The following is a 19,124-nucleotide window of genomic DNA, read 5'->3' as shown; positions in this document are numbered from 1 at the left end:
CCAGAATATTTCAACCTCTAAAGGGGTCGCAAAATCAAACAGATTGAAAAACACTGCTCTACAGTCTTGGTCGAGTGTTTCTTCTATCCCATTCCTCTCGTGGGCTGATATCCTTGGTACTTTAGGCCTATATATGCGTAGCAATAGGTTTGTTCGTAGAACGATCAGCAACCGTTGCCAACCGTCAGACGCAAGCGCGTTCGTAGTCTACCAACTCGAACTGTTAACTGCGCAGCGCTAACTGTTAACTGCGCATGCGTCTGATGGTTGGCAACGGTTGCTGATCGATTGGATCGTACTACGAACAAACCTATTAAATCAGAAATCATTTTGCTTTTGTGAATTTATTTGAAGTACTTGAATCCTCCTCAGGAACTTCCTACAGGCTTTTTCAGTATATCCTTCCGATTTTTTTAATCTGTTAGAGGTCTACATTAGATTATAAAGAATTAAACTTAATGATGGTGGCCCCGAATCGAACTTAGTCTAAAGGTGTCTTTCCTTGTTTCATTTTACTATTTGAGTACTAAGGATGCAGAATTCTGTTAAAATTTTTATCTAGATAAGCGGACAGGTGATGAGTGTATATTGTAGGCTCTCCCATGTCCGCTATTTATCGGTCTGTGTCTTTATAAATTTGTAAAAAGCTCAGGCAACAGATAATTACCAAGGATTCTTAGGGATCGACAATACAAGAATTCTTGTCTTGATAACAACTTTTTGTCTTGTCTTGAGAAAAAATCAAGAAATTTAAAAAAATCTTATCTTGACATTTTCTTGACATCTTATATCTTGTCTTAACTCAAGAAGGTTCAAGATCTTGAAATTTCTTGATTACCCGATCCGGTGATTCCCCGGCGACTTTTTTATTGCGTTGCCTGCTAATTAAATAAGCATTTTGTATATTTCGCACATATTCTAAACTTGGCTGTCCAGAATTTCATAAAAGTTGTTGAACCAAATCGAAACAGTTTAGACATTGAAAAGGATTTTGTTTACTTGAAGGACGAGATCGAAGTAGAAAATTATATAAATGATACTGCTTTAGATTTTAATTCTCCTGAACGTAGAATTAAATACCTTGTAAAAAAAATCAAAACCTCAGAGCAAATGCAACTTATTAACAGTGGTTGCGAGGCCATAAATTGTAAGATGATTATGCCAAAATTAGATATGCCTACAAGATAGCATTTAACTTTCGAGATGCTAACATGGAGTTTAAGTGTAAAAAAATGCTTTAACTATATTTTGCTTCTTCTTCTTCTTCTTGTGCCACTCCTATCGGAGATTGGAAATCATCAAGGCTACCCTGACTTTGTTTGCAGCTGACCTAAAAAGTTCATTAGTGGTGCAGCCAAACCACTCTCTCAAATTCCGCATCCACGACATTCTTCTACGGCCTGGATTCCGTTTTCCTTCTATTTTTTCTTGCATTATATTTTGAAGTAATGCGTATTTATGACCTCTCATCAGGTGACCCAAATACTCGAGTTCTCTTCGTTTTATCGTTAATAAAATTTCTGGGTCTCTTCCTATCCTTCGTATTACTTCAAGATTTGTGATTCTTTCAACCCAACTTATCTTCAGCATTCGACGGTAGCACCACATCTCGAAACTTTCAATATTTTTTATGTTGTTCTGTTTGAGAGTCCAGGCCTCTACACCGTATAATAGCGTGTTAAATACGTAGCCACTTAGCATTCTTAATCGTAGAGGGATGCTTATATCTCTGTTGCAGAATAATTTTTTATATTTTGCGATAACATCTAAAATCTAAATAATTGCAAAGTATTAGAAAAAGAATGCGTTCTGATCAATAAATTTTGTCAGTATCTGAGAGGTTTTAAAAGCTTTCTGCAGTACTCGAAGAGGAAAAATATTGCATACTCCCATTGGTGGTAAAACTTACTTTTAGATAAACTGGAAATATTTGCTCATGAACTTGATAATAAAATTGATGTTCCGATGAGCAATTAATTCACTGCATTCTAGCTGCGAGAGATAAAATACTGAAACACTATAACAAAACTAATTGGATATACTATATAGTTCTTGTTTTGGATTCTCGGCATAAAGTAGAGGCATTTTCCTCTTCATCTTGGGAAAGCTTTTATAAGCAGAGGTAGTACAAAAATTTGAAGAAATATTTAAAGTCAACTACATTAATAAATCCCAGAATGATCTAATCTTCAGAAACCAATACCAGAGCCAGAACTTAGTCCTAAAAAAGAAAAAAATGAATTTGATTTAGATATTACTTACCTATTAAGAAAGCTGATAATGATAACTTACTTACAATCTTGGAAGTTTGAAATCGAAAGATACTTAAATGAGCCTAAAAAGATGATTGGTGGAGAAGACACGAAAATGTGTACCCGTCGTTATCGCAAATGACCAAGTCTTTTCTCGGAACGCCACTATCATCTGTGGAAAGGCTATTTTCAAGAGCAGCTTTAACAATAACCTCAATAACAAAGCCAAGAAATCGGCTAGGTGTTGACTCCATAAGAAAGGACATCGCACACATCTTATGGAAAATATAATGTCACTCAAATTCAATAAAACTTATACGAATAGATTCGTTTTAAAGTAACGGTCAAATCTTATCATTGCGCCAACTCTTAATTACGTATAATTACGGCGCAAATTTCAATTAAAGTTTATCGAAATCACATTTTTTGAGTCAGTAAAAGTGTCAGTTACCATCATTATTGCTCTGGGTGCTATTCAAAAGAGCTTAAAACCCCCGCTGGGCCTAAGCGGATTAGTGAAACTAATCCGCTGATTTATGGAGTACCGACAATTTGGGTGTTTTAAAATAGTTTTTCTCTCTCTAACTTATGCACGTACCCATTTGATTTCAGATTTATTTATATCAATTTCTGCTCTTATTATTGAAAATATAGAGTTGGCGCAATGATAAGATTTGACCGTTAATTTAAAACGAATCTATTCGTATAAATTTTATTGAATTTGAGTGACATTATATTTTCCATAAGATGTGTGCGATGTCCTTTATATGCCTTAATAATTCATCTGTTATCAATTTCGATGTAAAAATGTGCTAAATTTGTTTTTTAAAATAAAATCTAGTTTGCAATTTTATTTTCAACAGGATTGTATCATTTACTATTTTTAATATACATTTTGTAAATCGTTTTAACAAATAAAGTGTAATAAATTAAAATATGTTATGTATTAAAATATGTTATATTTTTCACAAATAAATACGTTTATCACAAATAAATATATTTAGAGTTTTCATTATTAGTCAAGATATTTCAAGATTTCTTGTTTTCTTGACAAAAAATCTTGGTATTGACATAAAATTTCTTGTCTTGTCTTGAAATCCAAAATTACTCCTTGTCTTGATCTTGTCTTGAAATCAAGACAAGATCTTGAAATTTTCAAGAACTTGGCGACCTCTAAGGATTCTGCACTCCGATTTATAGAGAATTTTCTCTGTGTCCAAACAGATGTCGCTAACGGCGTCCGTACGCATTTAATATTTCATTTATATGCATACTTCGACAGCTTGGATTACATAGGGGATGAAATAGAGATACGAAAAATTCGATAGTAGTTTCTTATTCACACACAGGACGATGAGTGATGACAGATGATTTATTTTGACAAATAACATTAAATTTTTTTGTAAATGTAAAAATAACCTATTAAATTGTATGTGTTGTCTTTGTTGATACAAATTAATATTATGAATTATATTAAGATCATTGAAAAGCGTAAAACGTTGAATAATTGAATTATGTTTTCAATTAAAGAACAACATAACCCATAATAAATACTCATCGTACAATATGGAAGTGCAATTAGAAACCCTATTTTATAAGTTGTTTTTGTTTGAATATAAAATTGATTTATACAAATCAGCAATCCTAAAATAACAAAATGGGACACACACACAAAACAGTATATCCAAATTTCAATAAACGATCAGCTCATCAGCTGAGGACAGGACATGTAAATTGTAATTTGTAAACTCAGTAAACAAACAAGTGGCCATAACCAAACTGTAAACTGTTAGTAAACAAAACAAAACAACTGGGGTCTGGGGTGCTGCTTGGATTTGGCTTGCCTCAACTCCTCAACTCAAGATGAGCGTGAGTGAGCAGAAACGGAAGTTCACTATCGAAAACTATCGATGGTTTGACAGAACTATCAATAGTTTTCGATTATTCGAACTATCGATAACAATCGATAGTCCCATCGATTATTTCGTATCTCTAGGATGAAAAGCAGAAACCATGGTCAACCAATGGAGGTGGCCACGAATCGAATTTAGCTGTTTTTTCATAATTAAACTTAAGTTTACAATATTTTCAAGCAAAAACAAAAATAGACATGAGACTATTGAGTGCTGACATGACATGATTGATGAATGGGGGTTGAACAAGAATATGACATCGAATCAGTAGTTTTAATCGATTTAAGTCCTAAATCTCGACGACTAAATCTATTTATTTATTACCTATAACAAAATAACAAAAGTTCTGTAACATCTTTGCCGATTTGCCAATTTGTCTACCCTCCCACAAATACAGACCTTGAAATCTGCCATCTACCTGCCCTTATATACTCCCAAATTATGTAATTCGATCCTTCGGAACACATTTTCAGTAAAACGAAGCCGTGCTAAATGAAAAGAACGGTGTATTTTTCATAAAGAGTCTCTCGTGGTTGTTTTTTTTTTAATTGTCAGGTATTAAATTATCGGGCCCAACAAAACTGTGGGTGGCCCCAACAATGTTGTTTATGTAGCAACGGCGGATATTAAGTCACTAATAAAGATTACCGAGCAATGTCCATTTTCCTACGTGCATAATATTAATTATAAGAGAAGCTTCACTGAATTTTTAACCTTCCAAAAACTTAATGTTTTACATTATTTTCTTAGAACAAAATATTCTATCAGAATTGCAACATCCAATATTGGACACAGAGCCTATTTTACTTTAAATCAGGCCCGAGGCACTACACAATTTTCGGGCCCCTAAATTCATTAAATAAAATAATTCAATAATAATAAACTAAAAGGGAAGTTCCCTAGGTTGGCTGTATACCATATAGTTAAAAAACTCTAATAGTAAAAACCACTTCTATGTAATTGGTATATTTATTAAAATCTAAAAAATCCCAATGGATTGAATAAAATGTGTCCAGTTCAGAACGTTTTCAGACCTATCGGTTCATCATCAGTGAATTTAAATACTTGCTAAATAGCCCCAGAACCAAACAATGGTTGAATTTATAATTCGATTTACATTATTTAAAAGTAGTATTAAACAGGCTAAACGCCGATGTTACAAGATATAACCTCCGGGTGAATATATAACATGGTGAAACCCTACCAGGAAACTTAATCAACCATCTTCCATAGATGTGCTTACTGCTTTCAAAATTAAAAAAAAAAAGTATAGGATTGCACTGGATTCGAACTTAAGACCTCTCGATCTCTGGCCGAATGTTATACCAAATACGCTACGAAGACTGTGTCTGTATCGGTGCGGACGTACCTAATGACAATTCACGGTAACAAACAGAGAAGATGAATAAATATACAATAAAATGTTTTAATAATACTCATCTTACTCCTGGGATTGGCAACACGGCAGTCAAAACGAAAACAAATATTGTATTTACCGTCTGCAATAAACTCAATTTTTGAGAGTTGTAACGGGAAATAAGTTATTAAAAGTATCCAGTGAACAATATAAGACATTAAGTTAAGGTAAGTGATAATTAAAAACATTAAAATCGGTGAAATAACATCAAAATAGAACCAAGGACATACAAAAAGTAAGATCGCTAAAATTGTTAAGCCTGTTTAACAACAAAACGTAGACACGAAACTCTGGCCGATGAAATTGCGACGTTGCCGTTGTGAGTAGATTTTCCAGGTAACCACAGAAAATAACAACCGATAATAAATATACAAAATAAATACGGTAAACGCTGTCTTCTCTGCACTTTTGAGGTGGAAGACAGTGTTTGGCGCCGGAAAATGGAAAGGTATCTGGAAACTTTAGACAGTGATGACACACAGTCAGAAGGAGGGTCAAAAAGGAAGGACAGATATATGGATAACGAGGAAGATGATATTTTTAGAAAGAGCAAAAAGTTCTCGAGAACCCCAACAAAAAATCAAGAGAAAAGAAATGAAGAAACAAAAATTGATCAATTATTAATAATGATGAGCCACCTCACCGATGACATTAAGGAAATAAAAAGAAATCAAAAAGAAAGCAAGGAAGCAATAGAAAAGCTCATTATAGAAAACAGAGCGCTGAGAAAAGAAAATGCGGAACTAAAACAAGAGAATATAGAAATCAAGGAGGAACTCAGAGAAATAACAAACCACATGGAAGTTATGGAAAAACACCGACGAATAAATAACGTAGTCATGAACGGTCTAAGGATAGACACATATGAACAAGCAGGGTTAAAAGAAACAACTAACAATTTCATCAAACAACACTTAGGAGTAGAGGTTAAAATAAGGAATGCTCACAAGCTAGGAGAAAACACATGCCTCATTGAATTAGAAAACCAGGAAGAAAAAAGAAAAATAATGGAAAAAAAGTATAAGTTAAAAGAAATAAGAGGGCTGAAGGTATATATTAACGAAGATGCAACCATAAGAGAACGAGAAATACAGAAAACAATTAGAAACATTGCTCAGGAAGAAAGAAACAAAGGAAATGAAGTCAAGATTGGAGTAAAAAAAATATGGGTAAACAACAACGAATGGAAGTGGAACGACAAAGAAGGAAAAATGATCAAAACAACATCAAAAAACTAGCAGACAATTGTACCATGGGAATAACGATGACGACACAAGTACAGAAAAAGGATAACGATAATTCAAAAAAAGGACAAAAGAGAAAAAAAATGAAAACCGGACAAAAACACAAGAGAACATGTCGAAAAGAACACTTACTTTTAGGAACATGGAATGTAAGAGGCACATATAGAGAAGGTAAACTTAAACATCTAGCGAGAGAAATCGAAAAGTTCCAATTTGACATAGTAGCCTTGCAGGAGACGAAACAGCTGGGAAATGATATATTAGAAATAGAAGATACAGTGTTTTTTAATAGCGGCGGAAAGAATAGAACACTAGGCACAGGTTTTATGCTACGAAAAGAACTAAAGGAAGCAATAGTAGAATTCAAACCAATATCAGATCGAATATGTAGTATCAGGATCAAGGGAAAATACCAAAAAATCACTCTCATAAATATTCACGCACCATCTGAAGAAAAAGATAATGATGTCAAAGAATCTTTTTCAGTGAACTAAATAGAACAATCGAAAGTATACCCAGATACGACATGAAAATTATTTTAGGCGACGCAAATGCCAAAATAGGGAAGGAAGAAGTATTTAGACCGACAATAGGAAAACATAGTAAACACAATGAAACTAATGAAAACGGACAGTTCCTCATAGATTTTGCAAGAGAAAAAAATATGATCATAATGAGCACATATTTCGAAAGAAAAGAAATACACAAGGAAACATGGATATCGCCAGATAGAAAGACCAAAAACCAAATAGATCACGTGCTGATCGAAAAAGAAGAGCAGCAATGTATAAAGAAGATTAGAACATACAGAGGACCAGATGCCGACTCCGACCATTACATGGTGGGTATCAAAATGAAGCAACTGATACCTGAAAACAAAAACAAAATAAAAGAAAAGAAATGTATAAATAAACCAATTCGGTTTGCAACAAAAAAAGAGCAAGAAACATACAGAGAAACAATGGAAAGGGAACTAAAAAAGATACAAATAGAAGAACAAACGGAGAACAACTGGGAAATCATAAAGCAAGTAATGAACAAAGCAGCAAAAGAATGTAATAAACAAGAGATTAAAAAGAGGAAGGAGTGGTTCGACATAGAGTGCCAAAAAGAAATAGAACTAAGACAATCATTAAGGATGGAAATGATCAAGAAAGAAACAACAGAGACGCATGATAGATATATAGAACAAAGACAAAAAGTAAAGAGGTTGTTGAGAGAAAAGAAGAGAAAACACTTAGATAATAAGCTAAAAGAAATAGAAGAGAACTACAGAAATAAAGAAATAAAAAACCTGTATCAAGGTGCCAGAAACGAGAAAAGAGGATACCAGCAAAAACCCATATTCGTTAAAAACAAAGCTGGAGATAATATAAGCGGCGAAGCAGAAATAGTAGAGAGATGGAAAGAGTATTTTGACGAATTACTAAATGGCAAGAATAAGCCAAACCAAAATGAATCCATAGAAGCAGAGACAGAAAATGAACAGTTAGAAGACATAGAAGATAATCCACCGAGCAAAGAACAAATCGAGGAAATAATTAGAAATCTTAAAAACAACAAATGCCCTGGAAGCGATAACATAACAGCAGAGATGATGAAATATGGTGGAAAATTGCTGAATGATTGGATACACAAAATCATAAAAGATATATGGTTAAAAGAACGAATACCAGAGGACTGGAAGGAAGCAATTATCTGCCCATTACATAAAAAAGGCGACAAAACAGAATGCAGTAATTACAGAGGAATAGCTTTATTAAATACCGTATACAAAATCCTAGGAAAATCAATAAAAGACAAACTTGAAAAAGAAGCTGAAAATATAATAGGCGAATATCAGTGCGGATTTAGAAGAGGGAGAAGCACAACGGACCAAGTATTCGTAATCAGAGAATTACAAGCAGAAAGCTATGAACACAACCTACCAACGATAGCACTATTCATCGACTTCCAACAAGCATACGATAGAATAAAGAGGAAGAAATTAAAAGAGGCGCTTGAGGAATTGGGAGTTAGCAGAAAGCTACGTAACATGATACATCTCACTCTGAAGAATACAGAAAACAGAGTCAAAATAAACAATCAATCATCAGAAAAATTTATAGTAAACGAAGGATTAAGACAGGGCGATCCTCTGTCATCTTTACTCTTCAACTTATGCCTAGAAAAAATAATGCGAGAAGCAAAAATCAATAGAGAAGGACTCATATATCAAAGAAGACACCAAGTTTTGGCGTTTGCGGATGATGTGGTGTTACTGGCAAGAGGAAAAAAGAGCTACAGGAGATGGTACAGAGAATAGTAAAAGCAGCGAAGAAAATGGGACTATATATAAATTCAACTAAAACAAAATGTATGGAGTGGACAGATGGTCAGTTTAGGAATGGTCAAAAGTTTAAAGTAGAAGTAGAAGAAGGAACATCATACGAATTCGAAATGGTAGAAAGATTTACATACCTAGGGGCAATAATATCACGTAAACCTATCATTAAAGAAGAAATACAAGCTAGAATAATGGCAGGCAATAGAAGTGTACATGCGCTTAATGTAATGTTGAAAAGCAAGTTTCTATCAAGAAGGGCAAAAGTACAGCTATACAAAACAACTATACAGCCAATAGTAACATACTGCAGTGAGACATGGACAATGACAAAAAATGAACAAAATTTACTGGAGATCTGGGAAAGGAAAATACTAAGGAAGATATATGGAGGAAAACTAAGGGACGGTTTATGGATAAGAAGATCAAATGATGACTTAAAACAATTATACAACCAACCTAATATAATAGGAGTGATAAAGGCTCAGAGACTTAGATGGCGAGGTCACATTGAAAGGATGCCAAACACGAGGACTCCAAAAAAGGTACTAAACTACACTATAACTTCAAGAAAGAGAAGAGGAAGGCCGAAAAATAGATGGAAGCAAGACGTCGAAAAAGATTTGGAAAGAATGGGGCTAGAGGGCCAAAAAAGAAAAATGAGTGACAGGAAGGAATGGAGGAAAATCACATATCAAGCCAGAGAAGAGCTCAGCACATAAAGAAACGTGAAAATGAAGAAAGAAAAAAAACAAACTTTTCAAGCCATGGGCCTCTAAGGCCTTTAGTGCTATTGTATATATATATATATATATATATATATATATATATATATATATATATATATAATATATATACATCTTACTCCTGAGGAAGACAAATCAAAAGACACAAAAATTATAATAAAAATATTTACTAAAAACACTAATATAGTCTTTTCACACCTTTTCGTGCACTGATATATTTATACATAACTAGAAATATTTAGCAACTAAACGCCATACTGTCTGTGTGCGCATGCGCGCAGTATTATGAAATTTTACTCTCAATCGCGCCTAAAGAAGTATAACTTCAAAAATCTTGAAAATCTTTCCCTATTTAGCACCCCAAATGAGCTTATCATTACCTCTTCACAAATTACTTATTTTTTTATATGACCTGTAAGTTATTCCTGTTCAAAGTGCATATTTTTGAAAGGGTTCTAGTTGAAAAGACTTAAACGAGTCGCTAATTACGAGCCATAGGCTCGTAGGCAAATTTTGAACAGCCATATTTTACAGGGTGTTTCATTAATAATTGTCCATATAGTAACTGGAGAAACTTTAGCACAAAATACGAAGATTTAACCTAAAACACTTAAATAAAATGTGGTTCTTTACTGAGTTACAGGGTGTTTTATCTAAAATATTAAAAACTATTTTTGCTCAGCATTTTAAAACTATTCGACGTACCCTTTTCATACTTGGCAGAAAGTGCGACTACTAGACACACTACTAAATTATGATAAACAAACGTTTCTAGCTACTACCAGAGGCGTACGACAGGGGATGGTGAATGGTTGATCCTTCTCAAATTCTACGCCACTGGAGGAATTACTATTTTAGTGCCATTTTTAGATTCTCCAATACTTTCTACGTAAATAATATACTCTTCATTGTAACCATAAAGTCATTAGTTTTAGAGATATTAGATGTTAAATATGAAACGGCACAGTTATTTTGATTAATTTATGATATGATTCATATGATTAAAATTTAAAAATTATTTGTACCCATTACTTTTAAACTATTTGGCGTATCCTTATCATACCTGACAGAAAGTGTAGGTACTGTACATCCTACTAAATTAAGATAAATAAACGTTTCTAACTACTACCAGAGGCGTACGACAGGGGATAGTGGCTGGTTGACCCTTCCCAAATTCTACGCCACTGACAAAATTGCTATTTTAGTGTAATTTTTTGATTTTGCAATACTTTTTATGTAAATAATATACTCTTCATTCGTAACGATAAACTGGTTAATTTTCGAGATATTTGAAAATAAAAATGAAGCGACACAGTACATTAATCAAAATAAGTGTGCCTTTTCATTTTTAACTTCAAATATCTCGAAAAATAATGACTTTATCGTTACGAATGAAGACTATATTATTTTCATAGAAAGTGTTGGAGAATCCAAAAATTGAACTAAAATAGCAATTTCGCCAGTGGCGTAGAATTTGGAAAGGGTCAACCATTCACTTTCCCCCGACGTACGCCTCTGGTAACAGCCACAAACGTTTGTTTAACATAATTTAGTAGTGTGTACAGTACCTATACTTCCTGCCAAGTATGAAAAGGGAATAGTTTTTAAATTTTAAGATAAAACACCCTGTAACTCAGTAAGGAACTACATTTTATTTGAGAGTTTTAGGTTAAATCTTCGTATTTTGTGCTAAGGTTTCTCCAGTTACTATATGGACAATTATTAATGAAACACCCTGTATATTAACTAATTTTGGTCGTATAGAAAAACAAAATTAAACCAAAATATTTATAAAAGCAAAACCTATATATCTTCACACTTTGAGATTTTGCGTATTGCGTATCACTAATACTTTTTATTTTCGAAGTTATTTTCTAAAAAGGCCATTTTTCCAAATAAAAAAAATTTTACTAAAAAACAAATACTTACAGATCATATTATAAACAATAGGGGGAGATATTCACGATTTTTTTTACCAAAGAAAAGGGGGTTAAATTTATTTTAAAAAAATAAAAATAAAGCTTTAACATGTAAGAAAAGCTTTAATGAGTTTTCCCCGAAAAGTGCTTCATTTTTTGGTTATTTCACGTTGAAATATTCAATTTGGAATTTGACGAATAAGAACAATTTTTCGTGAGCTACAACTTTGCTTTTCCTGTGTTTTTTTTAAGCTACATTTTTGCTAAAAATATAATTTCTTGATAATATTTAATTTGATAAAGGACTTATTTTTTGAGTAATTTGCGAAAAACTGCCTGAAAACGGTCTTTTTTGTTGAAAAATAAACAATTTCACTCGAAATTTTTCCTGGACTGTCAAAGTTGAATGATATACTTATATCAGAGTTCTTTGAAAAAGCCGTTTAGTTGAGACAGAAAAAGTAATACTGCAATAATTTTTGTCACGTAGCTGCAAGAACTATATTCCGAAGTTAATTCTGAGAAAATTTGGATAAAAATAGCTAATAATTTGGAATTTAAAGTTTGATTGATTTTTTGACAAGGTAGTGTGTCAAAATTTGAATTGCTGTCGGCTTTTGAAAGTCAGGTATTTTAATAAAATCTTTTATAAATTATAATTCTAATAGCCTAAATTAAAACACTTTAATAGAATAATTAAAAAAAAATTAAATAAATAAAGCAAACTAGTTTTAAAAATGGGGGACACGTCTGGGGGTGATAAGCCCCCAGATTTAAATTTAGTCGAAAAAAATGATAACTTTGATGTTCCAATGACTACAAATACGAGTTATATAGGCAATCTAAGTAATAATAATAATTTAAGAAATAACAAAAAACAAATAATTGTTACTGATAAAAAAGAAAGTATAAATTTAAATAACATCCCATCTAGATATGATATTTATGATAAAGGTCCGTTTGAAGTCTATATAGAATCCAATAATGAAAATTTGAATATCGGGAAATATAACTATTTGGCCATAGCTAGAGAAATCTATGATCTAAAATTAAACGAAATCTTTAAAACTCATAAAAAGGGGATAAATAGAATTAGTGTGGAATTTAAAAACAGAAAAGCGGCAAATGATTTTTTGGATTCAAATACGTTAAAAGATAAAGGATATGACTTGTTCATCCCTAATAAGAATGTAACCTGTAAAGGTATTGTAAAATTTATCAATAGAGACTTCACAGAGGATACCCTGTTGAAATACTCAGAACCCAATACAAAAAATTGTAAAATTATTCATGTCAAACGTTTTAATAGAAGAATTAAGCAAAAAATGGATGAGATATCTCAACAGGGCAGCCAAAGTGAGGAGGTGGTTACACTTCTCCCAACTGGAACTGTTTGTTATACCTTTACAGGGACTACTTTACCGAGGGGAGTATTGATCTGCGGTATAGAACATAGAGTCTTGCCATATATAATGCCAGTGATACAGTGTTATAACTGCTTAAATTACGGGCACACCAAAAATCTGTGCAAAACAAAAAATAGTAAATGCATTAATTGTACTAAAATACATGAACCAAATGAAACGTGTGTTATGAAATGTGTTCACTGTAACAGTATTGAGCATAATAGCACAAGCCATCAATGTCCCGAATTTATGAGACAAAAAAAAATTAGAGAGGTGATGTCTTTAGAAAATCTATCTTTTTTTGAGGCTTCTGAAAAAATTCCAAAAACAAAAAATAATAATTTCATTAACCATCCGAGTGATTTCCCTGCCTTTCAAGGCACTAAAAACCTGGAACCACAAAGTATCCCATTAAACTCTAGACGAACGACACACGTCAGTAATCAACAAAAATCCAGCACTTATAGTGTCACACTTAAAGGAAATAAAAGGCGAGCACAAGATAATGGGACATACGATAAAGATCTACACAACGAGAATATATTAAACCCCAATGGTAGGTTGCCATCCACTTCCTCCATGGCATATAGTACCCCAAATTCACCAAATTTTAATAAAACCAATAAACAAACCTCTGAAAACGTTTTCAGAGAAAGCTCTCAGTCCCTTCAAGATATTATGAATATGGCTAGTAAATTAAATAATTCAGACAGAGAACATGTTCTCAATTTTATTGCACAAATTTGTAATTTTAAAAGCATAGGCTCACCTACGTTTGACACAGGCTATTTAGATATTAACTCATCACCCCCATCATTTTATGGATCAAAATAAAAATAAAAAATTCCAAATGCAAGGCTGTTTCACTCTCATGCAGTGGAACATTAGAAGTATTAAAACAAATTATGATAATTTAAAAATCTTCATTAAAGAACTTAAACCAGATGTAATCTTATTAAATGAAACATGGACAAATAACACGTATATATTAAATATAAAAAACTATTTCATATACAGGGAAGATAGATATGATGGATATGGTGGCATTATGATCCTAATTAAAGATAGTTTTGAACACACTAGTATACGAGTGAGCAACTCTGACAGAACATCAAATATGCAGGTGATAGGTATAAACTTACCAAAATTTGACCTAAATATAATTAATATCTACAACCCTTCAGGTCAGCAAATAAAACAATCGACATGGAACAATATTAAAAAAGATTTTCACAAACCTTATATAATCATGGGAGACTTAAATGCACATGATCAGGTATGGGGATGTGCTGGTAACAACCATAATGGGAAAATAATAATGGAATTCGTTGATGAAGAACAATTAGTTATAATGAATGATGGTACCTCCACCAGAATGGTACAACCAGGGCAGAATCCATCAGCAGTTGATCTTACCATAGTAACTCAAGATTTAGCATCTAAGTGTCATTGGTGGGTACACCCAGATAGTGGACAAAGTGACCATTTCCCAACTATATGTGAAATTATCCAAACACAATCCTCAAATGGAGGCAGCATATTAGGTACCAGAAGAAATTTCAAAAAAGCAAATTGGCCAAAATACATGGGCACTATAGAAACTAAGCTGTCTGATCGACATGACGTGGATTATAATGAATGGCATAATATTGTTAATTCTAGTGCAGAAGATAATATCCCTTACATAACAGTTAGAGATAAAACTAAAAGGGCACCATGGTGGGACAACGAATGCGATGAGTTAATAAACAATAGACGAAAAGCAATCAAAACCTATGTAGATAACCAAACCGTGGAAAATTACATAAACTGTAATAGAATTAAAGCTTTCGTTAAAAAACAATTACAAATTAAAAAAAAATCTAGTTTTAGACGATTTTGTGGATCACTTACGAGGGAAACTCCAGTTAAAAAAATTTGGAGCACAATTAAAAAATTTAAAACTCATTTTTCTAATAGCCATGTAACTTTTCCCAATAACGAAACCTCGATAAAAATTCTAAATAATTTAACTTCATGCAATGTAGATCCCTGGTTTAAACTTCTGAGCCCTAGCAATGAAACTGTTGAGGAAATAACCTACACTGAGTACACTAATATAATATACTCAAAAAAAGATAAGGCCACTGGTATGGATAAGGTATCATATTCGATGTTAAAAAACATACCCACAATAGCAGAATCCCATTTGATAAAAATTTTCAATAATATATTAAAAACAAGTAAGATACCATGGCAGTGGAAACAAACACTAATATTACCTTTCCTAAAACCTACTAAATGTCCAAACAGTCCAGAAAGCTACCGACCAATCGCCTTAACGTCATGTGTAGGTAAAATTCTAGAAAACATAATTAAAAATAGAATAGAATGGTTCGTAGAGCATAATAGTATTTTGCCCAGCTATCAGCTGGGCTTTCGCAAAGAAAGTGGATGTAGTAATGCGCATGTAGCGCTTTCCCACATAGTACTTAATGCTTTTACTGAGAGAAAAGCGGTTTTAACGGTCTTCCTTGATCTAAAAGCTGCTTATGATAATATAGATATCTACCTTTTATATAGAAAAATGGCGGATTTAAAAATACCATATACATATAATAACCTAATTTTTGAATTCTTAAATAACAGAAATATTTATATCCGAGATAGGGAATACCAAATAATTGGACCCAACATCACTGATAAAGGGCTGGCTCAGGGATCGCCCCTGAGCCCACTACTATTCAACATATATACCAAAGCGCTACATGACATTATTCCATCTAATTTTAGGCTAATTCAATATGCAGATGATCTAGCCCTCATAACAGTTGGTGAAGATATAAATAATCTTATAAGATTAACTAATATATGTCTTACTCACATAACTCAATGGTTAACAGAAAATAAACTACCCTTGTCCCATGGTAAATCCTCTGCAGTAATCTTTAACAAAAAGAAAAACATCACCAATAATATTCCGTTAAAAATAGAGGGAGAGATAATTCCTATTAGAGAATCAATTAAATATTTAGGGACAATATTCAATAATCGACTTAACTGGATTGAAAATATTAAACGTATCGAAACACAAGCTCAAAAAGGTTTGAATATAATGAGGGCAATATGTGGAACCTGGTGGGGAGCAAACCCCCATACAGTCTCATTAATTTATAAAGGAATCGTAAGACCCCATTTGGATTATTCATGTGCAATATTAAAACCCTGTAGTAAGTCCCCACTCTTAATATTAGATAAAATTCAGTTTAAAGCTTTACGAATCATCACGGGCTGTATGAGATCTACCCCCACTAATGCTTTGCTAGCAGAAAGTGGAGAAATTTCATTAGATGCAAGAAGGAAAATACTGTGCGCTAAGTTCTATCTGAAAATCCTAGCTGATCTGAAAAATCCACTGAACGAAATCCTGTCAGTTGGGAACCAAAGTAAATTATAAAATAGGTTTTTGGAAATCACAAGAGCCACCATATTTGATTGAAATCAAAAATAATTTTGACAAATACCTCATTAATCTATATAAGGAGAATATTAAATCCTGCTTTCAGATCGAACTGAATTATCTTACGGGAACATTTCAGACAATTTTCTCAACCCACAAAAAATGGAAATCTATACTCATCAGGAATTTCTTAATGAATTTTCAGCTTCATATGGAAATTATACATGGGTATTTACAGATGGTTCTTTAGATCCCGAGTCGAGGACAGTAGGTTTTGGGGTACACATACCTTCAATCAATTATAACTATGCATCCAGATTACATGAGCACACTCAAATATGCACTGCAGAAATTATTGCAATTAACAAGGCAGTATCTGTTTGTATTGAAAAAAATATTAAAGAAGCAATAATTTTTTCAGATGCTAAAAGTGCTATCCAAAAATTACATAACACCACCTGGGGGACAAACAACCATATTGTAAACCTAACTAAAATACTTATTATTGAGTCAATGGAAGCAGGATTTAATATAATCTTAGCTTGGATTCCAGGCCATACTGGAGTAAAGGGGAATACAGAGGCTGATAAATTGGCAAATATAGGCAAGACTTTAAATGTTCCTGCAGACATTAAAATAGATAAATTTGACTTTTTGCCTTTTATTAAACAAAAAATTGTAAGCGAGTTTAAAGTTGAATGGACAAAGCAGTTTAAAACTAAAGGGAAATGGTATCAACAATGCCAAAGTGATTTTTCTATAAACCCTTGGTTCCACAAATTCACATTTGTGGATCGAAGGCACTTAACATCTATTATTAGAATGCGAACGGGCCATTGTCACACACCAGACCATTTGTTTAAAATTAATTGTAGTGATACTCCTTTTTGTGAATGTGGACAGATAGGAAGTATAACTCATATGTTACTTGAATGCCCAATTAACAAAACAAATCAATTTGACCTGTATCAGGAACTAGTTAATATAGGAAGTCCAACCCCTATTTCAATACAAAATCTCTTACATAATATTAATGACCAAACCTTAAGAAAGATCAATCAATTTTTAACAATATTTCAAATTAAAATATAAAATAAAAATAGTTATTTGAAAATCATATCACAATGAATTTAAAGAAGGGAATATGGAAAAATCCAGACCCTTTGAAAAGAGGATTCCCTTCCAGTTAGTCTAAATACGAGGACTGGCCAAGTACCTAAGAGGTGGAGGCCATGAAACTACAAGAAGAAGAAGAACAATTTCACTCGCAAATAATTCAATTAATGATTTATATAAAGAAACTTTATAGAACAAAAGTTGCTTATAATTAGTAAATTTTTCCATATCCGGACTTATTTTAAACGGATGTTTCTCACCCCCGAGAAGGGGTGACTTTCACTCTCAAGTAAAAGCAACCAACGCAACGGCACAAGTCCAACTTTGAAGTGGAGGGTAAGTAGAACCTAAATCGAAATTGTCATGGAAATTCGTCATGACGCTGATAATTACACTTTAAAACGGTCATTTACTGGGCTATTAGTATATTCATGCACTGTTTATGGCAACTGACATTTTTCATCTTTATTGAATATATCATCTATAGAATAAATTAGAACAAAAGTTAATAATCTATTACATTATTATTACACAGTATTATTCTATGAGATGAACAACTTTCTTCGTGCACTGCTATCAGCGAATATATCTACAATTTTAATTAATACATATTTATCTATCTGATGGACAACTTCATTTTCAATACTACACTGCTTAGAAAACGTTTAGTATGTATGGTAAAATAATATAGCAATAACATATTTTTACATATATTAGAGGACAAGATGGGGCCCCTGACATATTGGGGCCCCCCGCAAGCTTCATGCTGCGGGGGCCTCTGTTACGCCTCTGGGTTCCGATAAGACGGTTCCGCAATAGGAAGACGATCAATGGGAAGACCAAGAAAACGATGGAATAACAACTTACTGGAGCCACATTGACAAACAGACAGTCTTGTCTACACAAAAAGAAGAACAAGAAGAAGAATCTTACTACTCGCAGTGCTAGTATGTTTTTTTCATTTTCCCTGGTCTCAATAATGTTTGAACGTTCCAGGTTCTTAGTTCTGCTCTATTTTTCTGGTTGATTTTTTGCTTCTTCTTATGTTTGATTCATCCTCCTCTTTCAGTACCTTGCTCTTCCTATTACCATAACGTTTTTAACACTTAGTTGCATTCTATAGTATTGTTCATGTCAAAATAAGTAAGATAAGTCACTGGCCCCCATTGAATTAGCATGCAAACTGTTATCAGTTATATTTAATTCATGGCAAATATGTTAAATCATTCGTTAATATATTTTTAATTTCTTAATCTCTAGTTGAGAAATTATAAATTGTTTACTTCCGTGGTTTGACTGTTGATAACTATATCCCATTGGCAAGTGATAAAGAGAATAATAGCCAATAA

The 19,124-nt window shown here is 32.8% G+C and overlaps 1 protein-coding gene across 1 annotated transcript; it reads left to right on the top strand.

The window, feature by feature from the left end:
• The first annotated feature begins 6,022 nt into the window (after positions 1–6,022).
• Positions 6,023–18,723, top strand: LOC126884954 (uncharacterized). The gene is made up of 2 exons (XM_050651316.1): positions 6,023–6,751; positions 18,595–18,723. Exons 1-2 carry the CDS (start codon positions 6,023–6,025, stop codon positions 18,721–18,723), a joined length of 858 nt encoding a protein of 285 aa, XP_050507273.1.
• The last annotated feature ends 401 nt before the right edge of the window (positions 18,724–19,124 follow it).

Source organism: Diabrotica virgifera, chromosome 5 (genome assembly GCF_917563875.1).
Source record: "Diabrotica virgifera virgifera chromosome 5, PGI_DIABVI_V3a".
NCBI lineage: Eukaryota > Metazoa > Arthropoda > Insecta > Coleoptera > Chrysomelidae > Diabrotica > Diabrotica virgifera.
Note: the sequence above shows the minus strand (reverse complement) of the source record. Positions and strands in the feature narration are given on the sequence as shown.